Source organism: Dama dama, chromosome 19 (assembly GCF_033118175.1).
Source record: "Dama dama isolate Ldn47 chromosome 19, ASM3311817v1, whole genome shotgun sequence".
Taxonomy (NCBI): Eukaryota; Metazoa; Chordata; class Mammalia; order Artiodactyla; family Cervidae; genus Dama; species Dama dama.
Window position 1 is genome coordinate 52,489,776 of NC_083699.1, and position 27,744 is coordinate 52,517,519.

At 38.2% G+C, this 27,744-nt stretch overlaps 1 protein-coding gene across 6 annotated transcripts in view; it reads left to right on the plus strand.

The window, feature by feature from the left end:
• The window catches only part of GOLGB1 (golgin B1), a 74,790-nt gene that overhangs the window by 37,472 nt on the left and 9,574 nt on the right, over positions 1-27,744 (plus strand). For all 6 annotated transcript variants that reach the window (XM_061167054.1, XM_061167056.1, XM_061167060.1 and 3 more), the window contains 4 exons: positions 715-788; positions 3,819-9,016; positions 9,865-11,776; positions 18,613-18,791. In XM_061167054.1, the coding sequence (XP_061023037.1) occupies positions 715-788; positions 3,819-9,016; positions 9,865-11,776; positions 18,613-18,791 (7,363 nt within the window). The remainder of the gene's footprint in view (positions 1-714; positions 789-3,818; positions 9,017-9,864; positions 11,777-18,612; positions 18,792-27,744) is intronic.

Here is a 27,744-nt window from a genome sequence, read left to right on the forward strand (position 1 = left end):
CAGAAAGAGTATAAACTTCTTGGGGGCTTTTATTTTTATCCTCCAAGGTACTCCTAATATTCAATATTAGTAATACTAATACTCAATATTTTTATCCTCCAAGGTACTACTACCCTTTTTAGATACCCACATTGTAATAAGACATGGGGTCAAACTCAGAAGACTGAATTCTGATCCTAGCTGTATGAACTAGCAGTAGGACATGTCATTTCTTTGTTTCCTCATATGGTCATTGAAGAGATTGGATAGCTCCCTTCTATGCTAAAATTTGATGTCCTTATGAACATATGTGAAAGAATATAGAAGACATTTTAAGTGCTATATTAATGCATGATGTATAATATGAACACAGAAAAGTTATAGATAAGTTGCATTTATTTCCCTAGAATTCCCAAATTATGCTGCAGAAATAACTGCTTTTTGTCATGTGCTCTGGCTTTTTTCCCCCCTTTAAAGCCTTCTACTATTTATTATACTTCACTCAGGTTAATCTATCTATCCTTCTATCTTATATCTCATCTTTTCATCTTCTTTTGCCACTTCTTTATTTTAATAAAATAAGTGTTTTATCTCCCCCAAACTATTCTGTCTGTTCTTTCCTCTTGGTTATTTCATGCATCTCAAATAGCCTCACACACATACATACCTCTGTTTTTTTTTTCCCCAAACACATCTACATTTACCTTCTAAGGCTATTTATTTTGTGACTTTCAGAAAAACTGTCCTCTCAGATTACTCTCCTGGAGTCTCAGAAGAGAACTGGAGAGGTAGATAGAGAAGTTCATGAGGTAAGTGATGCATTCTTAAAATAATCAGAATATGAGCTTGATCAGGGGAGGTGGTTTCAAGCCTAAGCTTTTGTATAGTTTTCTAATGTCGACAGAGAATTACATTACCTAGAAAGTGAGATTTAAGAGAGTCGTAATGTTTATTATTTCTCATTTACTTTCATTTGTTTATAAATATTTGGACATTTTATTTGTCCTGAACCAATGCAAGTACAGTAGCATTTATTTGGGATTTGACATCCTATTTTGCATGCTGAGTTATTATTTATCTCAACTTCTTTGCCCATCTCAGAAAAGTTTCTCAGTAAAGAAATTAGGTAAAAATCTCCAGTCTCTCCCCACCACCCCCTTCTCATTTGGCAGTTTCACTTAGAATTATATTCAAAACGTATCCTTAGAGAATGGTGTTTTTTATAACCTGAAACTTATTATAAGAAATGTGTGATTGCTCAATATTCTGCTAATTTAAGATGACTGTTAGCTGTATTGTGTTTAATTGTCCTTCCATTTAGGAAGTCAGTGATAGGGAATTTCCTGGTGGACCAGTGGTTAGGACTTCATGCTTTCACTGCCAAGGGCCTGGGTTTGATCCCTGATCAGGGAACTAAGATCACACAAGCCAGGTGCCATGGCCAGGAGAAAAAAAAAAAACAGAAGTGAGTGATAGACTCATAAATGGCCTTGAGGAATAATGTAACTTCTTTACAATAGTGTCTGCTTACTTATTGTATTAGAATTCTCTAGAGAAACAAAATTAATAGGAAGTGAAATATATATAGACAGGGTTTATTTTAAGGAATTGGCTCATGTAATTGTGGAGGCTGACAAATTCAAAACTGCAGGGTAGGCTAGCTAGCACACTGGAGACCCAGAGAGAGGTTGCAGTTTGAATCTGAAGGTAGTCTGCAGACTTTCTTCCTTTTGGAAGAGGGCCATCATTTTTTGGTTATGGCCTTTAACCTATTAGGTGAAGCCCATCCACATTATGGAGAGCAGCCTGCTTTACTCAGAGTCTGCTGGTTTAAATCTTAACTTTATCTAAAAATACCTCAACAAAAACATTTGGAGTAATGTTTGACCAAGTATCTCAGTGTTGTGAGCTAACCAAGTTGAGGCATAAAGTTAACCTCCACATTTACATTCAATTACGTTTTCATATGATGTTCTGTTCACAAAACTGTGAAAAGTGGACTAAATTTTGAAAATAATTTTAACATTATATGGTTTCTGACAAATTATGAGAGTTAGTAGTGAAAAATGAATCTTGTTTAGCCAAGGAGATGCTTAATGTTTTAAGATGCTTAGCAATTAATGTCTAGTGAAAACAAGAGAGTTCAGAATGGAAGAGCAGATAAGAAATATGGGAATCTATTAAGAAAAACAAAATATCCAGAAGGGAGAGCAAACAGGAAACAGCGGAAAAGGAAGGGGGAAAAGCTCCACAGAAATTGTAAAAGGAAGGGTGACTAAGATAATTCCTTGGGATAAGAGAGAGTGACTAGAAAGTGTCCATAGAAAATGTAAGCACAGTCTAAAGAGGAAAACTAGTACTAGAAGGAAAAGTGAGAGTGGCTAGAAAGAGCAAAGTTTTCCAGTTTCTGCTCTCTGATGTATAATATTGACTTTAAAAAAAAAAAAATCAAGCCAAAGTTAATTGAATTTTATAAATAGGATAGGGAGCAGCAGAGAATGAGACTAAGGGAAGGAAGAGAGTGAGTGAAGTGGCATGACAGATAGTTAGTAAAGAGGAAATAAGAATACTTAGGATATGAGAGAGACCAGAAAAAGGAGTTAATTATATTTCCATCTTCTGGCAAAAGTCATGCCTTGACTATATTAGATTTTTCATGTATGTAGGAATAGATAAATAGTAATGTTACATGAAGAAATTATAAAGGAACTTTTCCTCTGCTAAAAAAAAATGTGTGTCCAGTTTTGGTTTCCAGAAATTTGAGTATAAGTAATACAGAGAGTGAAGAATTTTAAACGATTGAAAGTGCTAATGAAAAATGATGAGATAATAACTTTGTGTAAAGTAATATATAGTTCTAAAGTAATGATTTCTTTTCTTTTACTCAGTGGCTGAATATGATACCAAGATAATAGGTAATATTCATTGAGGGCTTACTATGTGCCAGCTTCTGCTAGTGAATGGCAGAGATGTGAACTCTGGCAGCTGAGCTGCAGAGCTTGTGCTCTTGGCCACCACATTGTTTGACAATCCCGTTTTTGTTTTTGTTTTTTCTCCTTCGTATCAAGTTGGAATTTTTTTAGGGAGGGGGAAGAAAAGCTGCTGTTGACAAAGATGGATATTTTGTTATGTATATGGTCCCCAAACTCATTTAATAAGATACTAAATTTACCATGAAATTCACTGGTTTTTTCCCAGGAAGACAATTATTAGAAATAATTTGTATAGATTGAGCAGCCTAATACAGTAAGCTTTGTAATAGTAACTTGGTTAATATTTTGTCAGACGGGTCCATAATTTTTTCCCAAGCCCCAGCAGAACTCTTCTTTGATTATTTTATCCTGGTAATTTATCTTAATCAACTTGTCTGATAATCTCTTTGTCTGTTCACAGCTATCTTATCTAATACTTCCTATTCCAGTAGATAGTTTAGGAAAAGGAATCCTGTAACTTCCTTCTTGGCATGGGATGAAACAAAAATTTATTTCTTGCTTCGCTTTTTATTTGTAAGTAGTTCTTAGGAGAAATAAGCAGCTTTAATCTGAAGAAAAAGTTTCCCAAGTGAGGAATATTTAGAAAATAAGTCCCAGGTTTCCTTAGGTCTTATGAATATGACTTGACTTAGTGCTGGATTGACAGGATGCCCTCCGAGGTCCAAATTGGGAAATAAAAACTAATTTTAAAAGTATTTAGCAGTTTTGTGGTAGGAAAGTTTAGATGGAAAAGTTTTAGGTTTTGGAAAATGCACAAAATACCAGTTTTTAGTTAGGCTCTTTTCTATAAAACATTTGATTGAGGTGTTTTGTTTTTTTGTTTTTTTTTTTAAAAAAAAATAACAGGTGAGCATGGTTGATATCACCAGGCTCAACAAAAGCAGTTTTTCTGCTGAGGAAAGTGGACAAGATGCCCTGGAGAACACATTTACTCAGAAGCATAAAGAACTATCTGTTTTATTGCTGGAAATGAAAGAAGCTCAAGAGGAGATTGCATTTCTTAAGTTGCAGCTTCAAGGCAAAAGGGCAGAAGGTGACCCTGAGTTCCTTGATCAGAAAGAAATGAAACAGATAGAGAGTGAAGGAATACCTCCAGTTAAAATGACAGTGTTGCTTGAAGATACAGGGCAGCATTTTCCACTGATGCCAGATAAAGAGAGCAGTCTCACAACAACTGAGAAAGAAGAGCAGATGAGCCCCGAAGACCAGCATAGACCATCTGAGGAAATATCTTTAAACAGCACTGGAGTGGAATTGAAATCAGCCAAGCAGGACAATGATGATAAACCCTCTTCTGCTGTCCCAGGTATTTGTCAGTGTCACCAGGATGAATTGGGAAGACTAAAAGGTCAAGTTTTGGAGCTTGAGGTAAACCTTCATAAAGCAGAAGACATCTATGAGAAAAATTTAGATGAGAAAGCTAAGGAAATAGGCATCCTAACTCAGCTGATTGAAGAGTTTAAGAAAAATGCTGAAGACACCAACAATGCTTTCACTGCTTTGTCTGAAGAAAGAGACCAGCTTCTTGCTCAGGTGAAGGAACTTTGTGTGGTAAGGGAACTGAGGGCTCAGGTACAGCAACTAGAAGTGAACCTTGCAGAAGCAGAAAGGCAAAGAAGACTCGACTATGAAAGTCAGACTGCTCATCACGATTTGCTCACTGAACAGATCCACAGCCTCACCATAGAAGCCAAATCTAAAGATGTGAAGATTGAAGTTCTACAGAATGAACTAGATGGTGTGCACGTTCAGTTTTCTGAGCAGAGTACTTTGATCAAAAGCCTGCAGAGCCAGCTGCAAAGGAAGGAAAGTGAAGTGCTTGAGGGGGCAGAACGTGAGAGGGAGGTCTCAAATAAGGTAGAAGAACTTTCACAGGCTCTTTCACAGAAGGAACTTGAAATAGCAAAAATGGATCAACTTTTACTAGAAAAAAAGAAAGATGTGGAAATACTCCAACAGACCATTGAAGAGAAGGATCAGCAAGTGACAGAAATCAGCTTTAGTATGACAGAGAAAATGGTTCAGCTTAATGAAGAGAAATTTTCTCTTGGGGTTGAAATAAAGACTCTTAAAGAACAGCTGAATTTATTATCCGGAGCTGAAGAGACCAAAAAAGAGCAGATGGAAGAAGATAAAGAAATTGTTTCCAGCCTTAAACAGAATTATGATGAGTTGAGCCCAGCAGGGCTAATAAGTAAAGAAGAACTTCAACGTGAATTAGACCTTGTAAAGAAAGAAAGTGAGCAGAGAAAGAGAAAGCTCCAGGCTGCTCTTATTAATAGAAAGGAACTTCTACAGAAAGTTAGTAGATTAGAAGAGGAATTGGCCAAAGTGAAAGATGAACCCAGCAAAGAGATCCTACTCCATGAGAGTGAGAGGAGGGAAGTGGAGGAAGATAAAGAAAGCAAAGAAGACTTAGAAAAATGTGTGACTTCTAAGTGCCAAGAAATGGAAATGTCTTTAAAACAGATAATATCTGAGAAGGAAATGGAACTAGACCACATTAGGAAGGATTTGGAAGAAAAGGCAGCAATAGAAGAACAGTTACAGGCTGTGGTCAAACAGATGAATCAGAATTTGCAGGAGAAGACAAACCAGATAGATCTGCTCCAAGCAGAAGTCATTGAAAACCAAGCAATTATCCAGAAGTTAACCACAGGTAACAAGGATGCAGGTGATGGAGACTCAGCAGCACCTGTAAAAGAAGCAGTGGCCATCAGTCCACTTGGTGCAGCTAGTGGAGAACACTGGAAACCAGAACTGGAACAAAAAATAGTGGACCTTGAAAAAGAAAAGGAGCAACTTCAAAAGAAGTTACAGGAAGTATTAACTTCTCGCAAGGTGATTCTAAAAAAGGCACAGGAGAAAGAAAGACATCTTAGGGAGGAGCTAAAGCAACAGAAGGATGACTATAATCGCTTGCAAGAACAGTTTGATGAGCAAAGCAAGGAAAATGAGAACATTGGGGACCAACTAAAACAACTGCAGATTCAAATACAGGAATCTATGGACAGAAAACTCCCAGGCAGTGGCCAGCAGGAACCAGCCTCTCCCACTCAAGGTTTAGAAGAACCTTTATTCAAAGCCATAAAACAGCAGCCTGTTCAGTCTGTTTCAGAGTCTGACTTGCACCCAGACTGTCCTTCTCATTTTGGAGATACAAATGCTCTGCAGGGCAATACTGCTATTGCCCAGATTAAGACCCAGCTGAAAGAAATAGAGGCTGAGAAAGAGGAGTTAGAGTTAAAGGTTAACTCTACAATAAATGAGCTGACTAAAAAATCAGAAGAGGTATTTCAGTTACAAGAGCAGATAAATAAACAGGATTTAGAAATCCAAAGTCTGAAGGCAGAGTCCTGTGAAGCTGAAGCCCACGCAGAAACCCTGAGGCAAAAACTGGAAAGCAGTCAACTAGAGATCGCTGGACTAGAGCAGTTAAGAGAATTAAAGCCTGAACTAGATGAACTGCAAAAACTCATAAGCAAAAAGGATGAAGAAGTTAGATACCTTTCTGGACTGCTTAGTGAAAAGGAAATAGCCCTTACTAAAGTACAAACGGAGATAATAGAACAAGAGGATTTAGTAAAGGCACTGCATACACAGCTGGAAATGCAAGCCAAAGAACATGATGAGAAGATAAAGCAGTTCCAGGTGGAGCTTTGCGAACTGAAGCAGAAACCAGAAGAGACCGGAGAAGAAAGTAAAGCAAAACAGCAAATACAGAGGAAACTGCAGGCTGCGCTCATTTCCCGAAAAGAAGCACTAAAAGAAAACAAAGGTCTCCAGGAGGAGTTGTCTTTGGCCAGAGACACCATTGAGCATCTCACTAAGTCTCTGGCAGATGTGGAAAACCAAGTTTCTGCTCAAAATAGAGAAAAAGATGTATTCTTAGGAAAGCTAGCTCTTCTTCAGGAAGAAAGAGACAAACTCATTGCAGAAGTGGACAGATCTTTAATGGAAAATCAAAGTCTCAGTGGTTCTTGTGAAAGTCTGAAATTAGCACTGGAGGGTCTTACTGAAGACAAGGAAAACTTAATGAAGGAAATTGAATCTTTGAAGTGTTCCAAGATTGCAGAAAGCACTGAATGGCAAGAGAAACACCAAGAATTGCAAAAGGAATATGAAATTCTTCTGCAGTCCTATGAGAATGTTAGTAATGAGGCAGAAAGAATTCAGCATGTAGTGGAAACTGTGAGGCAGGAGAAGCAGGAACTTTATGGCAGATTAAGAAGCACAGAAGCAAACAAGAAAGAAACAGAAAAGCAGTTGCAGGAAGCTGAACAGGAAATGGAGGAGATGAAAGAAAAGATGAGAAAGTTTGCTAAATCTAAACAGCAGAAAATCCTAGAGCTGGAAGAAGAGAATGAGCGGCTTAGAGCAGAGGTACATCCTGCGGGAGATACATCTAAAGATAGTATGGAAGCACTTCTTTCTTCCAATTCTGACATGAAGGAGGAGCTGGAAAGTGTCAAAACAGAATATAAAACCCTTTCTAAGGAGTTTGAGGCCTTAAAGCCAGAGAAGGACTCTTTAAGTGAAGAGATTCAACATTTAAAGCATCAGATAGAAGATAATGTATCCAAACAAGCTAGTCTGGAGCCCATTGAGAGGCATGACAACCAGATGGCTGTCACTGAGGAGGCAACCCCATCTGCTCCAGGTGAGGCTGATGAGCAAGACTCCCCAGGTACGAACACGAGGCCTGAAAATTTAGAATCCACTCTATCAGAGAACAGTGCCAAACCTGACATATGTGAGAATGTCAGCTTACATGATGAAATTAATAACTACCTTCAGCAAATTGATCAGCTCAAAGAAAGAATCACTGAATTAGAGGAAGGCAGGCAGAAAGACAAGGAATTTAGCCAGAATTTAGAAAATGAGAGAGATACTTTATTGAGTCAAATAGCAGCAAAGGACAGTGAACTAAAAATGCTTCAGGAAGAAGTAACCAAAATAAACCTGTTAAATCAGCAAACCCAAGAAGAACTTGCCAGAGTTACCAAGTTAAAGGAGACAGCAGAAGAAGAGAAAGATGATTTGGAAGAGAGACTTATGAATCAATTAGCAGAACTTAATGGAAGCATTGGAAATTATTATCAGGATGTTACAGATGCCCAGATCAAAAACGAGCTACTAGAATCCGAAATGCAGAACCTTAAAAAGTGTGTGAGTGAATTGGAAGAAGAAAAGCAGCAGTTAGTCAAGGAGAAAACTAAGGTGGAATCAGAAATAAGAAAGGAATATATGGAGAAAATACAAGGAGCTCAAAAGGGACCTGGCAATAAAAGCCATGCGAAGGAACTTCAGGAGCTGCTGAAAGAAAAACAGCAAGAAGTAAAGCAGCTGCAGACGGATTGCATTAGATACCAAGAGAAAATCAGTGCCCTGGAGAGAACTGTTAAGGCTCTGGAATTTGTTCAGACCGAGTCCCAGAAAGATTTGGAAATAACCAAAGAAAATCTGGCTCAAGCCAATGAACACCGCAAGAAGGCAGAATCAGAATTAGCTAGCTTCAAAGTACTGCTAGATGACACTCAAAGTGAAGCAGCAAGGGTCCTAGCAGACAATCTCAAGTTGAAAAAGGAGCTTCAGTCAAATAAAGAATCCATTAAAAGCCAAATGAAACAAAAGGATGAAGATCTTGAGCGAAGACTGGAGCAAGTAGAGGAGAAACACCTGAAAGAGAAGAAGAATATGCAAGAGAAACTGGACGCTTTGCGTAGAGAAAAAGTCCATTTAGAAGAGACGTTTGGAGAGGTTCAGCTCACTTTGAACAAGAAAGACAAGGAAGTTAAGCAACTTCAGGAAAACCTGGATAGTACTGTGGCCCAGCTCGCAGCTTTCACTAAGAGCATGTCTTCCCTCCAGGATGATCGGGACAGGGTGATAGATGAAGCCAAAAAGTGGGAGAGGAAGTTCAGTGATGCTATTCAGACCAAAGAAGAAGAAATTAGACTTAAAGAGGAGAATTGCAGCGTTCTAAAGGATCAGCTTAGGCAGATGTCCATCCATATGGAGGAATTGAAGATCAACATTTCCAGGTAAATGAATAATAGCTCTTTTAGCTCTTCCAAAGGAAATTGAAGGCAAAGGAAGTCATAAACTATTGCCATTCCCTTTAATATTATGGGACTAATTTTGGTCTAAATTCCCCCCAGAAGATGTATTCCCTCTCACTTCCGTCTCACCTTCTCTCTGTTTTTTGCAAATGACTTTCTGCTACAACTTGTCTTGGTGTGAAAAATTCACATTTACTTCTCTACCCATCTTTCTCTTGAGAGATGTCTTAGACTTTTTCCTTTCTTTTCATTTTCATTTCTACTGTCCTTGCCCATCTCTGAATTTTTACCATAGTATAAATTTCTATACTTTTGAATTATTGCCTTAGCCTCTGAAATGATCTCCTCTTTTCTCTTCCCCATGTTCTACATCAATTCATATTGCATATGCCTGCTGGAGTTATTTTCCTCAAACTCCAGTTTTAAATAGTTCAGGAACTAACAGCATCCCCACACCATACTCTTTCATTTTTAGTAGAATCCCTCTGCTCAGAGACAGATTTCCTCATTTGCCTCTCATACCAAGATTATTTCATTAAGGGGCCAGACAACAGCTTATCTAGAACCAAGTACAAAATTGGGGGCACTCTTCAGAGTATCCAAACTCAAGTCACTAAATTAACAACATACTTTGGAGTTTATTTTTATATAAATTCTCAGATGCAATATACCTTTAATACAGAACATTCAGTAGAACTAATACCTCTTTATTAGAAACACCTTCAATTATGAATGTTTATTGATTTGTAGATCTGAGTACCTGTTTTGTTTCTTAGGCATCAAGTACTTTTCCATTGAAATCTGTAATTAATGACCTTCTTTTTTTCTAGGCTTGAGCATGACAAACAGATGTGGGAGTCCAAAGCTCAGACAGAGGTCCAGATTCAGCAGAAGGTCTGTGATACTCTGCAAGGAGAAAACAAAGAACTTTTGTCCCAGCTCGAAGAGACTCAAAATCTATACCGTAGTTCTCAGGATGATTTAGCTAAGTTGGAATCAGAACTGAAGATTCTCAGAGACCAGTCAACTGATTTAAATAACTCTCTAGAAAAATTTAAGGAAAATAAAGAAAATTTGGAAGGGATCATAAAGCAGAAAGAAGCTGATATCCAGAATTGCAAGTTCAGTTATGAGCAGCTGGAGACTGATCTTCAGGCCTCCAGGCAACTCACCAGTAGGCTGCATGAAGAAATAAACATGAAGGAGCAAAAGATTATAAGCCTGCTTTCTGCCAAGGAACAGGCAGTCCAAGTGGCTGTGGCTGAACTGCATCAGCAGCATGATAAAGAAATTAAAGAACTAGAAAATCTGCTGTCCCAGGAGGAAGAGGAGAACACTGTCTTAGAAGAGGAGAACAAAAAAGCTGTTGACAGAACCAATCAGCTTGTGGAAACGCTGAAGAACATGAAAAAGGAGAACATGCAGCAGAAGGCTCAGTTGAATTCCTTCGTTAAATCCATGTCTTCTCTCCAGGATGACCGAGACCGCATAGTCAGTGACTACCAACAGCTGGAAGAACGACATCTCTCTGTGATCTTGGAAAAAGACCAACTCATTCAAGATGCTGCTACTGAGAATAATAAGCTGAAGGAAGAAATCCGATGCTTGAGAAGTCATATGGATGACCTTAATTCTGAGAATGCCAAGCTCAATGCAGAGCTGATCCAGTATAGAGAAGACCTGAACCAAGTGTTATCGAAGAAAGACTGTCAGCAAAAGCAGCTCCTTGAAGCTCAGCTTCAGCAGACCAAGGAGCTGCAAGGTGAATATGCTAAATTAGAAGCAAAGCTCAAGGAGTCTGAGGAAGCAAGGGGGGAGTTGCAGAGGTCCTCTCTTGCCCTCCAGGAGGAAAAACAAGATTTAGCTAAAGAGACTGAGAGCTTGAAAGTCTCTCTGTCGCAATTAAAGAAACAGTTGACAGCCTTGCAAGAAGAAGGTACTCTAGGAATATTTCAGGCCCAATTAAAAGCCAAAGAAGAAGAGGTACAGAAGTTAAGTACTGTCCTTTCTTCCTCTCAGAAGAGAGTTATAGAACTGGAAGAGGATTTGGTTCATGTTCAGAAGGAAGCTGCCAAGAAGGTAGGTGAAATTGAAGACAAACTGAAGAAAGAATTGAAGCACCTTCATCACGATGCAGGGATAATGCGCAATGAAACTGAAACAGCAGAAGAGAGGGTGGCGGAGCTAGCAAGAGATCTGGTGGAGATGGAACAGAAGTTACTCGTGGTCACCAAAGAAAATAAAGATCTCACAGCACAAATCCAGTCTTTTGGAAGGTCAATGAGTTCCCTACAAAACAGTAGAGATCAGGCCCATGAGGAACTTGAGGAACTAAAAAGGAAATATGAGGCCAGTCTGAAGGAGTTGGCACAGCTGAGAGAACAGGGCCTCGTAAGCAGGGAGAGAGATGTTCTTGTTTCTAAAGCTGCATTTCCAGTGATTTCCACTGAGGATAACAGCTTGCCCCACCTTGAGAAACTTAACCAGCAGCTTCTGTCCAAAGATGAGCAACTGCTTCACTTGTCCTCACAACTGGAAGATTCTTACAACCAAGTGCAGTCCTTTTCCAAGGCTATGGCCAGCCTGCAGAATGAGAGAGATCGCCTGTTGAGTGAACTGGAGAGATTCCGCAAGTCAGAGGATGGGAGGCAGAGGTCTGCAGCCCCACCTGCAACCAGCCCTGCTGAAGTACAGAGTTTAAAAAAAGCTATGTCATCACTCCAAAATGACCGGGACCGACTAGTGAGTGTTTAGTTTTTTCTTCCCAATCTTCTTCTGAGAGTTTTTGAAACTTTCTTTAAATTGATTTTCATTTTTACAGAAAATGGTAAAAATTTTTATTCATTTTAACTTGGCGTTCTGGGATGATCTCATACACCCCACAGATTGTTTTTGGTCTTAGAGAAACATTATTTAAATTACTTTAAATCTGCCATTGCTGTTTTAAAAAAATTACAGATTTCCTTTGCACAGAACTCACCATTGGGTCACAAAAGGACTAAGAGATAGAGAGCTATTTAATATATTTTATACACACACACACACACACACACACACACAGATGTTTCCAGAATTTGTCGTAGTTTAATTGAATGAAAGTATTGGGATCACTTAAGTGCCATGTTACACTGATAGTTTAGTAAAGTGTGGTAGAATTAAGGGTAAAGAGGACTCAGCTTATTTTGTACTTATCTAAACGCAACCCTAATTTGTAAAAAAAAAAAAAAAAAAAAGGTTAAATGTAAAAGGGATTAATTTAAATAATATTACATGACTGTTTAGTAAAGCTTTATTTGCAGACTGAACCATTTTTCCCACTTCCCTTTATATATCCAACTTCTTTTTTTTTTTAATTTTAGAGAAAGATAAGGAAGATCTCCAGTGTTAAATTTTTACTGCTTTTAAGAGGGTCCCATAGTTTAATCCAGGTCATTTTTTTTTTTTTTTCCTGAAAACTTGCAGATCATCAAAATTTAGAGGCAAAACTGGAACTGTATGAGCCCAGCCAGGCTGTCAGGATTCTACTTTGTGACATTATTCTTTTCACTTTCATGACAGTTTCTTAACTCTTTCTAGGCCATATACTCAAAAGGGCAATAACTTGAACTTCAAAAGGCTAAATTTTCTATTTTTAAATCCAGAATATGAAAATTCTAGTTTTTAAGATTAGCCCAGGGGGCGGAAATCATTTCTCCTAAACTGTAAAGTCTTATGCAGATCTTTTTTCTTGGTAGGTAATGTGTTCCTTCATATTACATTTAATACTGAATATTTATAGACAATCTTTTTTCCTTTTTGTAATCTGAACAAAGCCTCCCTTTTCAGCTACAATTTTGACATTAATACAGTTTAGACATATTTATTTTTATTTTTAAAATAGTTTCAGTTTAGCTGACTTTGTTCTAGAAGCTTAACCTTTTGTCATTGTTTTCAGAATGCAAATTCAAAAAGTTTTCTTCAGAACCATATATACCTCACATATAGTTTATAGCAGAGGTCCTCAGCCTCCAGATGCAGACCAGTATCTCCTGTCAGATTAGCAGTGGCATGAGATTAGAAATAAAGTCCACAATAAAAGTAATGTGCTTGAATCATCCTCAAACCATCCCCACCCCACCCCACCCCCAGTCATGGAAAACTGTCTTCCATGAAACTGGTCCCTGGTGCCAAATAGGTTGGGGACTGCTGACTTGTCCAGGTGTTGATTATCTTCTAGGTCAAAATTTTTTCCTGAAAGCTGTTAGGATGGATTCTGAATTAGCTATGTTTTATTCAATGAGTTTCTTTACTATTTTTAGCTATTATAAATACTAGGGGCTAAACTTTCTATCTCTTAACCCCTGTTCTATTAATACCTTTTTGTCTGCTGGGTATTTACAAGCCAAAGCATTTTTTATTTATTTGTTTTTTTCTTAATGTATATATTTATTGAAGTACAGTTGACTTACAATGTTTTAGGTGCACAGCAAGGTGATTTAGTTATATATATACACATATATTATTTATGAAATTATTTTTCATTATAGGTTATTATAAGATATTGACTGTAGTTCCCTGTGCTATAAAGCCAGCATGTTTTAATTTCCGTATAAATCATAGTAATGTTCTTCTGTTTCCTAAGGCTCGTAACTATCTATGATTTTATTTCATTTAATCATCAAAGTCTATCATTTCTTTTTTAAAAATTTTTGTACAATTCTTAAAGGTTACTTTTGATTTACAGTTGTTACAAAATATTGGCTGTATTCCTGCATTGAGCCTATCTAGGGTCTATCATTTCTTTATTCATAGTGTGCCTCAAATATTTCTTTTTCCTTTCCATCATCAACACCTTAGGATAAATTTTTAACACTTTACCCTAAATGGCTATAATATTGGTGCTCCCAGTTGTCACCCCTCATTGCTGAATACATTTTTCTGAAACTACTCTTTTATTACTGCTTTGTTCAGTAACCTTTAAAAATTATTCTATCTCTAAAATATGCTTAGGATTCAAACCTCTTGGTCTGGTTTTAAGACCCTATGGTTTGTATCTGCCTGTCTTTCCAGCGTCCCCTTTTACTGCTTCCCTACTCCTACTCTTAATGTCAGCCATCTGATCTACTCACCCACAAACTGGTCTACTTACCCACATTACTATCCTCTGAACAAAAATGTCCTCTCCATTTTCCTTTTTGGGGCAAATATTCCTACTCTTTAAAGGTTGCTCCAGAGCTTAGATCCTCTGGTCACATTTCCAGATCACTTGATTGTCTATTACCTTCTGTCTATACTTCCCTTATGCTTCTCTTTTCTTTTGTCCCATGTTGTCTTGATATATATGGGTGTGTGTGTTTGTGTGTGTAAAATTTCTATACCCTTATTTTTTTTATTGCACCATTTAAATTTCAAACTCCTGGTAAATGTCATGTCTTATACTTGTTTGTATTTCACATGGTTTTTAGCAGAAGGGTAGTTAATCATATGGTAGATAATTAGCAATTGTGGTGGATATTCTCTATCAGTGTGGTTGTTACTGATAATAGAGAAATAGGTTGTTACAAAATAGAGAAAATACTGTTTTCTCTATTTTGTGAAATTGGCATGTAGGGAGATTATAGGAACTTTCGAGACTGAGGCTTTTATATCTGCCATGACTGAATCATAAAGCCTAAGCAGGGTTATAAATCACATGAAGGCCTGACAGTCTGACTCAGTGATATTGCATACAGGCTCTGCCAGTCTGCTGAGGCCTTTCTGCATACTTACTGAATTATTGTTAACTCCATCGACTCTTCTTTTCCACGCATCTTGTTCTCACTCTGTCTCATGAGCATTGAAATTTCTAGTCTCTCAGCCACCGGCTGCATGTATGATAACATTTCAATCACTGTCAGTTTAAATATTCAGCCCAGGCCAGCAAATCGTCACCTCTGCCTAGACTAGACTTCCTTTCTCTCAGGACCACCCAAGGGAGGAGCTCAGTTTGAAAGGAGCTCAGGTTACTTTGGTCTTCTTCTTTCCATAGTTAATCAAAAGGAAGTTTCCCAAATAAAGTCTGAGGGTCTAAGTGGCAAGCAGTTAATAACCCAGGGGATTCTACTAGGGTGTAACAGACAACTCTGGAAACATTTTGGAGTTTTCATCACCCAAACTTCCTTAGGACTTTCCCATAATCAAATGAAGCACTTAGGCAGTTCCTGCCTAAAGGCTGGAGAGCAAATCTCTAGAAGTGCCTTTTCGTTCGTATGTGCACTTCAGTCTGAAAATGATTTGAGGTAGCATTTAAAGATATGAGGGGCTTCCCATCTGGCTCAGTGGTAAAGAATCCACCTGCCAATTCAAGAGAAGCAGGGGATGTGAGGGATTTCCCCAATGGCTCAGCGGGTAAAGAATCTGCCTGCAATGCAGGAGACATGGGTTTGATCCCTGGGTTGGGAAGATCCCCTGGAGAAGAAAATGGCAACCCACTCCAGTATTCAAGTTGCAATACTGGATTTGCAAAGAGTTGCAAAGAATCTGACACAATTGGGCACAAGCACCTCCCAACCTATGTATTACTTTTATTTTCCTTGTCACCTTTGTTTTTCCTGGAATGAATAACTGTGTTTTTGTTGTTGTTACTGAGTTTTCTTTGTACTTATCAATGTAATTTAACCCCAGATTTACTGTCATTTATCCAAATTTTTCAAGATGTTTATTCCTGTATGTTTTGTCTTTAGGAAGAAAATTCTCTTGAAGTCTCTTTTTTGCTCTTATGTGAATCAGTTGCCCTATGTTATTCCTAGGACATAATTTTCTTTCTAGAATATCTCCCTCCTTTTCTCTCCTGTGTTAGATCTCCTGTTTCTTGTATTCTATGTTTTCCTCATCTTGGTTTTGTGCCATCATTTTGTTGGAATAAATCAATAACTCTCCGAGAAAAGATACAGGGAAATGTCTTATCATTTCCGATAGTTTGGTGGAGTACAGAATTCTAGGCTGAAATGATTTCTTTTCAAAACTGTGCAGACATTGTTCTATTCCCTTTTAGCTTACATTGTGGTTCAGGAGTCCAAGGATTCTGATCCTTGATCCTTTTTATGTGATCTGGTTCTCTCACTGTTTATCTAGTTCTATCTCTAGCTTTCTCCCTCTCCCTCATGTCTCTCTCTCTCTCTGGAAATACAGTTGGACCTTGAACAGCATGGCTTTAAAATGCATGGATTCACTTATACATGGGTTTTCTTCAGTAATAAATACTACAGTACTCTAGGATCAGCAGTTGATTGACTCTGTGGTTGTGGAACAGCAGATATAGAAGATATACGAGGGGCTGACAATAAAGTACACACGGATTTTCAGCTTCACAGAGGGTGGGGGTACCCCCACCCTTGTGTTGTTCAACCGTCAACTACATGTAGAATCTTTCAGTCCAGTATGTTCTGATGTTTCACAATAATGTGTTTTGGTGTGAGTCTATTTTTATTCATCATTCTGTCTAATCCTTTGAATCTAAGAAGTCTAAGAATATAAGAATCTAAGAAGTTCACCAATTTTGAGAAATTCCTTTGAATTCTGTTTTATCACTTTCCCTGGTCCTTTTTCTCTACTGCCTTTTTCTCCCCTGTGAAATTCTGTTACTTAGGTGTAGGGCCTTCTGGGTTGGTTGTGTAATTTTCTTACCTTTTCTATCCTTTTTATTTTGGGAAGACTTTTCTTACCTCTGTCTTATGAATCCTGTATTGAAGTTTTCATTTTTGTTATCATGTTCCTGATTTCTAAGGATTTTTTTTTTTTTGTCTTGTAGATATATGTTCCTAATTTATCTCTGCAAGTAGATTGGGGGCAGATTTGTTCTTTGAAATTTTCTTGTGAGTTTTTCTTTATAGTTTTAAATTTTCTGCTATAATGCTTCTGATTTCCAATATTCTCTTAAGTCTTTGAGTACATGACATGCTTTCTTCTGTTAATCTCTTCTGAATTACTTTTCTTCCAGTTTCTTTTTATCTCTACCTAATGTTAGCTGTTCTTCAGGGAAGGGTTAATCAGTGGTTTATTCTTCATGTTCAAAGGTGGAGTCTAAGAAATGCTTGTGGGTGGGACTTACCAACTGAGTTTCAGCTCATGGTTATCTTGCTGAGCTTTTTGAGGGCAGTCCCATGTTGATATCTTTAGTTCCTCTTGGGTTAGTCAGATTTTCCAAAGAAGACTTCTCCGTTTTCTGCATGGATGGTAAAGGCCTCTGTGCCAGAACTCTTCAAGCTGAGTATGAGAAAAGTCTTCTAATATTCAGAAAGCATGAATTCAACTGATCACCCTGGTGCTGGAGCAGTACCTTTACCTTCAGCTGTTCCATAGTCCAGAGACACTCCTTCAACCTTCTCTAAAGGATCAAATTCTTCTTGTCTGTCAGAGTAACAAAAAGTGTGAAATTGGGAGTGTATTTAGGGATGTTGTTGTTCTTAAGCATCTTTCATCTGATCCTCCTTATTTCAGCTATCACCTCCTTGCTACTCCCATCACTATCTTTCCCAGAAGTACCTGGTACTGTTAATTCCTAAGCCTTTTGGAGAGTCTGCCGAGTAAGTTCTGTTGGTTCTTGGCTTTCCCAACTGCCATCTTAAGACTTGCCATTCCCAGATCTCTTAAGTCAGTTACCATTTATGCATCTATTTTTTAGCTTCCAAAATTAATTTCATTGCTACTGACGACTCTTTTGTTGTTCTTGTTCTTGTGTTTTATGCTTATAAAATATCTTTATTGTAGCTTTAGTGATATTTCCAGATGGGTGAAAGAGATATGTATTTAGGGCTCCCCTCTTTGCCCTGACATCCTCACATTATTTCTCACTGCCAAGCTTTTAATGAATATTGGGGGTAAAGAGTTAGAAGATATATCTGGAATGTAATAGATAGGCAGGTTTGTTATTTAAAGGCAAGTTCATCTTCATCAACACCGCCACTGACTTTTATATGTGGAGCGTATTAATTTTCTTGTAAAATTCTCATAATCTTTACAAGAAGTACTTTAATTATCTTCATTTTATAGGTGAAGGAAATTAAGGCTTAAAGAGTATGTGAAACATGCATAGGAGCACACACTATGTGGGCAGGATAACTGACTCCAAATTCTAACTGTTCTTAAGCACTGGGCCTGGATATCACTGCCTTCTTTATAATCAACATCAGCTATGGTAGAATTAAGGTTGATATTCATGAACCAGAGTTTAGAAGCCTAGCTAGGGCACGTGGTTAAATAGAAAGCCAGTCTATCTTTGTACTTCTTGTCTTAGGGAGTTACCACCCCCAAGCAGCTATAAGTCCTTTGTCTATCTCATCTCCAGAGTTATAAATCTAAAAATCAGCTTAGGCCCTCAGGGCCAGGGGACTGGCGTTGAAGTTGCAGTTGTTGGGCTCTGCTGCCTTCATGGCCACTCCATGGGGAGATTCCCACCAGCCTGGCTGCATGTATTTCACTACATTAGGGATTCATGCTGCAATTATGTCAGTGAATTGTTAGGTGTTAGTAGTCTATTGTGATGTTGACTGACTTAGCAGGGAGCTAGCTAAGTGGATGAAATGTGATAAATCACCCTTTTACTTTCCTTTTGGTTAAAGCTGAAGGAGTTAAAGAATCTGCAGCAGCAATATTTACAGATTAACCAAGAAATCACTGAGTTACGTCCACTGAAGGCTCAACTTCAGGAGTATCAAGATAAGACAAAAACATTTCAGATTATGCAAGAAGAACTCAAGCAGGAAAACGTCTCCTGGCAGCATGAGCTGCATCAGCTCAGGTATAGTAATATCTGCTTTATAACCCTTCCTGTTGTTGTTCATTGTTGTTCAGTTGGGAAGTCGTGTCTGACTGTTTGTGACCCCATGGACTGTAGCATGCCAGGCTTCTCTGTCCACTGTCTCCCAGACTTTGCTCAAACTCATGTCCATTGAGTTGGTAATGCCATCTAACTATCTCATCTTCTGTTGCCCTGTTCTCCTGCCCTCAATCTTTCCCAGCATTAGTATCTTTTCCATTGAGTAGGCTCTTCACATCAGGTGGCCAAAGTATTGGAGTTTCAGCTTCAGCATCAGTCCTTCCAGTGAATATTCAGGACTGAGTTCCTTTAGGATTGACTGGTTTGATCTCCTTGCAGTCCAAGGGACTCTCAGGAGTCTTCTCCAGCACCACGATTCAAAAGCATCATTCTTTGGCACTCAGCTTTCCTTATGGTCCAACTCTCAGAGGACTACTGGAAAAACCATAGCTTTGACTATGTACACCTTTGTTGACAAAGTGTTGTCTCTGCTTTTGAATACGCTTTCTAGGTTTGTCATAGCTTTCCTTCCAAGAAGCAAGCGTCTTTTAATTTCATCGCTGCAGTCACTGTCTACAGTGATTCTGGAGCCCAAGAAGAGAAAATCTGTCACTGTTTCCACTTCTCCCCCTTCTGTTTGCCATGAAGTGATGGGACCAATGCCATGATCTTAGTTTTTTTAATGTTGAACTTTAAGCCACCTTTTTCACTCTCCTCTTTCATCCTTATCTAGAGGCTCCTTAGTTCCTCCTCATTTTCGGCCAGTAGAGTGGTATCATCAGCATATCTGAGATTGCTGATGTTTTCCCCAGCAATCTTGATTCCAGCTTGTGATTCATCCTACAGCCTAGTATTTTAAATGATGTACTCTGCATATAAGTTAAATAAGCAGGGTGACAATATATAGCCTTGTGATACTCCTTTCCCAATTTTGAACTAGTCTCTTTTTCCATGTCCAGTTCTGTTGCTTCTTGACCTGCATACAGGTTTTTTAAGAGACAGGTAAGGTGGTCTAGTAGTCCCATCTTCTTAAGAATTTTCCACAGTTTGTTGTGATCCTTTTGGTTTTTTCTTTTATTATTATGAAATAATTATAGATTTGTAGAGAGTTGCAAAAAAAATAGTACAAAGAGCTTTCATGTACTCTTCATCCAGTTTCCTCCAGTGGTAATATCTTACATCACTATAATTCGATTTCAAAACCAGGAAATAGTCGTTGGTACAATTCAAAGACCTTATGCAGGTTTCACCAGTTAGACTTTCACTCAAGTATGTGTATAGTTCTGTGCAACTTTATCATATGTGTGGAGTCATGCACCCGCCACTGCAACAAGATACACAACTGGCCCATCATCACAAATATGTCCCTTGTGCTATTAGTTTATAGTCATTCTTCCTGTCCCTCCCGTCTCCCCATCCGTAACTTCTGGCAACCACTTATCTGTTTCTCCATCTCATTTTGTCTCATTCTGAGAATTTTTTAGTATGTAACCTTTTGAAATTAGCTTTACTTATGTATAATGCCCTTGACATCCGTAACATCTTTGCATGTATCGATACTTCATTCTTTTTATTGATGAACAGTATTTCATGGTATGAATGTACTGCTTTAACCATTCATCCATTGAAGGTCTTGTGTTGTTTCTAATTTTTAGCTACTATAAATAAAGCTGCTGTAAACACTTGTAAATAGACTTTCATATGGACAGTAAGTTTTAATTTCTCTGAGATAACTGACCAGGAGTGCAAATGCTAGGTCATATAATAAGTATGTTTAGATTTTAAGCTACAAAACTACATTCCAGAATGACTGTATTATTTTACAACAATATATGAGTGATCCAGTTTCAATATCAAATGCTGCAGCTTCATCAGCATTTGATACTGTAACTGTATTTTAGTTTTTAATAGGTATGTAATGCTGTTCCATTGTGGTTTTAATTTGCATAATGGCTACTAATGTTGAACATTTTTTATGTGCTTATTTGACATTATATATCCTTTTTGATGAAATATTTGTGTTTTTTCTGTTTTCTAATTGTGTCATTAATTTTTACTGTTGAGTTTTGAGAGCCTTTTTGTTTGTTTTTCATTCCAGATACAAGTGTTTTGTCAGCTATGTGACTTGCAAATGTTTTCTTCCAGTCTGCAGTTTATTTTTTTCTTCTTTCCATTGAGAAGGTCTTTTTAATTTTGATGAAACCAGTTTATTGCTTATCTTTCTTGTTATTCAGATGCAATAATTGTTATTGTTCTATTTTCAGGTTCATCAATACTTTTTTCCTTCATCGCTTCTATTCTGCTCTTGAGTCCATTGAGTTAGATTTTTACTTTGGATATTTTGATATTTTTTCATTCTAAAATTTCCATTTAGGTCTTCTTTATATCTTCTATTTCTTTGCTGAGGCTTTCTCTGTTTTCATTTATTTCCAGTGTGTTAGTTATTACTTTTTGAAGTATTTATATGATGGCCACTTTAAAATCCTTCTATAATTCTGTATATATGTTTCCAACATCTGTGTCATCTTGGGTCTTGTAATCTGTTAATTTTGTTTTCTCAATCAAATTGTGATTTACCTGTTTTTTAGTATGATGAGTGATTTTCAGTTGTTCCTGAACATTTTGGAGTCTTGTAAGTTTTAATGATCAATCTTCTTTAAATCTTTAGTAGGCTTCCACTAGCACCATGCCAAGAGGGAAAGAGGGACACTACCAATTTACTGCTGGAGGAAGTTTGTTTATCAATACTTAGTGGGAGAAATGTGGGCTTTCCCAGGTGGCGTGGTGGTAAAGAATCTACCTGCTAATGCAGGAGAGGCAAGAGACTCGGGTTTAACTTCCAGGTCAGGAAGATCCCCTGGAGCAGGAAATGGCTACCCACTCCAGTATTCTTGCCTGGAAAATCCCATGGAAAGAGGAACCTGGTGTGCTACAGTCCATGGGGTCAGAAAGAGTCAGACACAGCTTAGCATACACGTACGCAGTGGGAGGAATAAGGAAAAATGCATCTACTCCATCTCGTCTGGATCTAGAAATCCAAGCCCTTTTCTTTTAAAGATGAACAACAATGCTATGTGTTCTATTAGAGGAAAAAAAATATGATAGGAACTGATATTTTTGATGGTTCATTTAATTCAGTGTCTCAGATTTGATCCAAAAAGTAAAGGTAAAGAATAAGTGATTAACAGAATATAGACAGGTCCTGTTCTTACAGCCTCATTGTTGGGACTTTGTTACTGTTCAGTAAGACGCTGCAGTGCACCTTAGTAAAACCAAACCCAAAGCTTTCAAGATTTGATACTGAAAGGAGAATCTCTGTGTTGGAAAGTGCTGCTGATCAAGCAACACCTGCCTTGTCTCACCGGCTGCTACAGGGCCAGCACAGCCAAGTGAATACAGAGAATATGAGGTGGGGTCTAGAGTCCCATCCAGCTTACAAGGGGCTACTCTGATGACACATATCACTATAATAAAAATAATTATTATAACATCCCTAGGAGAGCTCTTTAGCATTTTTTAAATTAACTAATTAATTAGGCTGCATCAGGTCCTTTGCCTTGTAGCATATGGGATCTTAGTTCCCCAGCCAGGGATCAAACCCATTTCCCATGCATTGCAAGGTGGATTCTTAACCACTGGACCGCCAGGAAGTCCTCCTAAGAGGGCTCTTAATGTGTAAATTTGAGAAGATTTGTTCCTTCACAGATCCTAGATACTTTACTAACATGATATGTCAAAATAAACCTTAAGCAAAGTTTATGGAACAAAACACTTTTTCGAATTGGGTCATTTAAGCTTTATGGAGTGACAGTACATCCAAAATATTTTCATATTCAACATATTTACAGACTTTCTCATAGGTGAAAATATATCAGACTTACTCCATGGAGTTGACAAAGTTCCCAAATGATACAAGAACACTTTTTTTTTTTTTTTTAATAGATGATTGAAAAGAAGGTAAAAAACTGAATTTTGCTCTCTGGGAAGACAAATTTCTCCTGTTTCTTCATTCTGTAATTGAACCTCCAGAAGGAAGGTGAATTACTCCCATTTCAACCTCATGCCTTTTTTCCAACAGGGAATAGTTGCCCCAGCTTATTCCCTTAGAATCTCAATTCATCATCAAGAATCTCAATTCAGCTGAACACTGAATTTAGGGCCCTTCGAAGGTGATCGGGAGCACAAGGGTGCATCACCTTGATGTCACCCATATTATATCCAAATTACCTATAACTAAAAGGAATCAGCAAACTAAAATGGACTGGAATGGGTGAATTTAACTCAGATGACCATTTTATCTACTACTGTGGGCAGGAATCCCTTAGAAGAAATGGAGTAACCATCATAGTCAACAAAAGAGTCCAAAATGCAGTACTTGGATGCAATCTCAAAAACGACAGAATGATCTCTGTTCATTTCCAAGGTGAACCATTCAATATCATGGTAACCCACGTCTATGCCCGACCAGTAACGCTAAAGAACCTAAAGTTGAATGGTTCTATGAAGACCTACAAGACCTTTTAGAACTAACACCCAAAAAAAGATGTCCTTTTCATTATAGGGGACTGGAATACAAAAGTAGGAAGTCAAGAAACACCTGGAGTAACTCGCAGATTTGGCCATGGAGTACATAATGAAGCAGGGCAAAGGCTAATAGAGTTTTACTAAGAGAATGCACTGGTCATAGCCAACACCCTCTTCCAACAACACAAGAGAAGACTCTACGCATGGACATCACCAGATGGCCAACACCGAAATCAGATTGATTATATTCTTTGCAGCCAAAGATGGAGAAGCTCTATACAGTCAGCAAAAACAAGACCGGGAGCTCAGACCATGGCTCAGATCATGAACTCCTTATTGCCAAATTCAGACTTAAATTTAAGAAAGTGGGGAAAACCACTAAACCATTCAGGTAACCTAAATCAAATCCCTTATGATTATACAGTGGAAGTGACAAATAGATTTAAGGGACTAGATCTGATAGACAGAGTGCCTGATGAACTATGGATGGAGGTTTGTGACATTGTACAGGAGACAGGGATCAAGACTATCCCCAGGAAAAAGAAATGCAAAAAAGCAAAATGGCTGTCTGAGGAGGTCTTACAAATAGCTGTGAAAGGAAGAGAAGCAAAAAGCAAAGGAGAAAAGGAAAGATATACCCATTTGAATACAAAGTTCCAAAGAATAGCAAGGAGAGATAAGAAAGCCTTTCTCTGAGATCATAAAAAAAAGAAATAGAGGAAAACAATAGAATGGGAAAGACTAGAGATCTCTTCAAGAAAATTAGAGATACCAAAGGAACATTTCATTCAAAGATGGGCTCAATAAAGGACAGAAATGGTATGGACCTGACAGAAGCAGAAGATATTCAGAAGAGGTGGCAAGAATACACAGAAGAACTGTACAAAAAAGATCTTCATGACCCAGTTAATCAGGATGGTGTGATCACTCTCCTAGAGCCAGACATCCTGGAATGTGAAGTCAAGTGGGCCTTAGGAAGCATCACTACAAAGCTAGTGGAGGTGATGGAATTCCAGTTGAGCTTTTTCAAATCCTAAAAGATGATGCTATGAAAATGCTGCACTCAATGTGTCAGCAAATTTGGAAAACTCAGTAGTGGCCACAGGACTGGAAAAGGTCAATTTTCAATCCAATCCAAAAGAAAGGAAATGCCAAAGAATGCTCAAACTACCGCACAATTGCACTCATCTCACATGCTAGTAAAGTAATGCTCAAAATTCTCCAAGCCAGGCTTCAGCAAGACATGAACTGTGAACTTCCAGATGTTCAAGCTGGATTTAGAAAATGCAGAGGAACCAGAGATCAAATTGCTAACATCTACTGGATCATCTTAAAAGCAAGAGAGTTCCAGAAAAACATCTGATTCTGCTTTATTGACTATGCCAAAGCCTTTGACTGTGTGGATCACAATAAACTGTGGAAAATTCTGAAAGAGATAGAAATACCAGAACACCCGACCTGCCTTCTGAGATATCTGTATGCAGGTCAGGAAGCAACAGTTAGAACTGGACATGGAACAACAGACTGGTTCCAAATAAGAAAAGGAGTACATCAAGGCTGTATATTGTCACCCTGCTTATTTAACTTATATGCGGAGTACATCATGAGAAATGCTGGGCTGGAAGAAGCACAAGCTGGAATCAAGATTGCTGGGAGAAATATCAATAACTTCAGATATGCAGATGACACCAACCTTATGGCAGAAAGTGAAGAGGAACTAAAGAGCCTCTTGATGAAAGTGAAAGAGGAGAGTGAAAAAGTTGGCTTAAAGCTCAACATTCAGAAAACAAAGATCATGGCATCTGGTCCCATCACCTCATGGGAAATAGATGGGGAGACAGTGGAAACAGTGACAGACTATTTTTTGGGGCTGCAAAATCACTGCAGATGGTGATTCCAGCTATGAAATTAAAAGACGCTTACTCCTTAGAAGGAAAGTTATGATCAACCTAGACAGCATATTAAAAAGCAGAGACATTACTTTGCCAACAAAGGTCCGTCTAGACAAGGCTATGGTGTTTCCAGTAGTCATGTATGGATGTGAGCGTTGGACTATAAAGAAAGCTGAGCGCCAAACAATTGATGCTTTTGAACTGTGGTGTTGGAGAAGACTCTTGAGAGTCCCTTGGACTGCAAGGAGGTCCAACCAGTCCATTATAGAGGTTGATGCTTTTGAACTGTGGTTTTGCAGAAGAACTTTGAGAGCCCCTTGGACTGCAAGGAGATCCAACCAGTCCATCCTAAAGGAGATCAGTCCTGGGTGTTCATTGGAAGGACTGATGCTGAAGCTGAAACTCCAATACTTTGGCTACCTGATGCTAAGAGCTGACTCATTTGAAAAGACCCTGATGCTGGGAAAGATTGAGGGCAGGAGGAGAAGGGGATGACAGAGGATGAGATGGTTGGATGGCATCACCGACTCAATGGACATGAGTTTGGGTGGGCTCCAGGAGTTGGTGTTGGACAGGTAGGCCTGGCGTGCTACAGCTCATGAGGTCGCAGAGTCAGACATGACTGAGTGACTGAACTAAACTGAACTGAACTAAAAGAATAGTGTGTCAAGTTGCTACTGAAAACCAAAGAAGAGGTGCACGGTTCTAAAGACTGGTTTTTTGCAGCCACTTGTTCCTCTGAAACTTCCTGGCAGAGATTCTGAAAGAACTTTCCTGATAAAGTTGACCCTTAGGGAAGAGAAAAAGAGGGAGAAAAAAATGATTTCTGGTCTATTGATTTTTTTTTCTGCATTTTCACCATTCTGTTAGCCTTTCTCTCTTTACCTTCCACATTTAAGCAGTTTTGAAGGAAATAAAAATTATATATCAAGTGGCTGTGAGTAAATTATAAGAAGGAAAGGAAGACATTTTACTTGACCTTTAGAAGGAAGAAGACATGAAGACACAGATTTGATTCACTGACTTTAGGACCAGTTTCTTTGCTGAATATCTTTTTAAAACAGGATCCCTGTCTTGCTCTTGAAATACTTTCGAGAAACGAGCTTTCCAAACATGAAAAAGCTGGAACATCTCATTCAGGTTTCTATGGCACTGGGGTTGGCTAATCAGAAGAGCCTGGATTTATGCAATAAACTTTTTCTTCTACTTTAACTACTGTTTTGCTTATTCTGCTCTGGTTCCTGTGCTGTCTTACTTAAGGGGTAATGAGGTATGGCCCTTTTATGGCTGTTCTTTTAAGTAATCAGGCTTGTTCCTTAGCTCCTATTCTCCATTGAGGGTCTCTCCAGACTGTAACTACTTGTCCATCTTTCAAAAAAAAAAGACTATTTGAAGCTTTATAAAAGATCTGTGATCTTTCTCACTCTTATACTCCTCCTTTCTTATTCTCTCTCATTTTTCACAAATATCAGAGAAAGTGTATTAGAGGATTTCTGTACCTTTTCCATATAGTGGCCTTGTAATAAAAATTTATTTTACTTTCTAAGTTTTATTGTTCTGGCTTTTTGGAAAAAAAAAAATCTGACTGTAATCCAAGTCACCTTTTGACACAGCAGGATTCTTTCATAATAGATTTATGTCCTTTAGAAAAGAAAGGACCATTTTACCTTACTTGTAGAGAAAAAGACAAAAAAAGTCTGATGTAGTTCAAACAAAATCTTGCATTATTGGGAAAAATAGAGACTAGTCATAAAGTAAAGAGATGCTGCACAAATTAGTTTACAACCCCCCCCCCCCTTTTTTTTTTTCAGGCATAGTGTAGCAAGAAGTAGAACTAAAGAATCTGGCACAGAGGCAGCTTTGCTAGTTCTGCAGAAAATTAGCTGGAATCAAATAGAGGCCCCCCTCTTGATCAAATTCAGTGGATAAATAAATAGCAGCAGTTTATATGTAAATCCTTCCCTCCAGAACTCTGCCCTCCTCACAGTAAGTCATCAGATGGTTTGCCTGATAGTGGCAGATGGACATGTAGCTTGCAGGAAGCTAATGCTTCCTGGGTAGTGGTTACCTCAGAGCAGCAATCAGTGTTGGAATTACTCACCTGTGTTTGGTGTGTGACATATAGTATCTCATTAAATCATTACAGTAATTCTAAGGAATAGATCATTTATTCCCATTTCACCAATGAGGCTCAGAGAGATTAAGTAACTTTTTTCAGGGTCTCATGCCTAGTGTAGAATTGAGCCAGAGTTTGACCCAGCTCCTTCAGACTCTACAGTGGCATCCTCATAACCCTGATGTTGTTCTAAAGAATTACAGTGGTTTCCCATTGCTTGCAGAGTAAATTTTATTTAGTATGGTGTTCAGTGCCCCCACAGAGTCTGACTTCTTTCCTCTTCACCTTCATTTCCTGCTCTATCCACTCTCCACACTGTGTACTACAACAGTTCCAAAACTCACTTTGTATATTCATTCTTGTGCTTTTTGTTCTGTTCTCAACCTTTAATGCTTTTCCCATT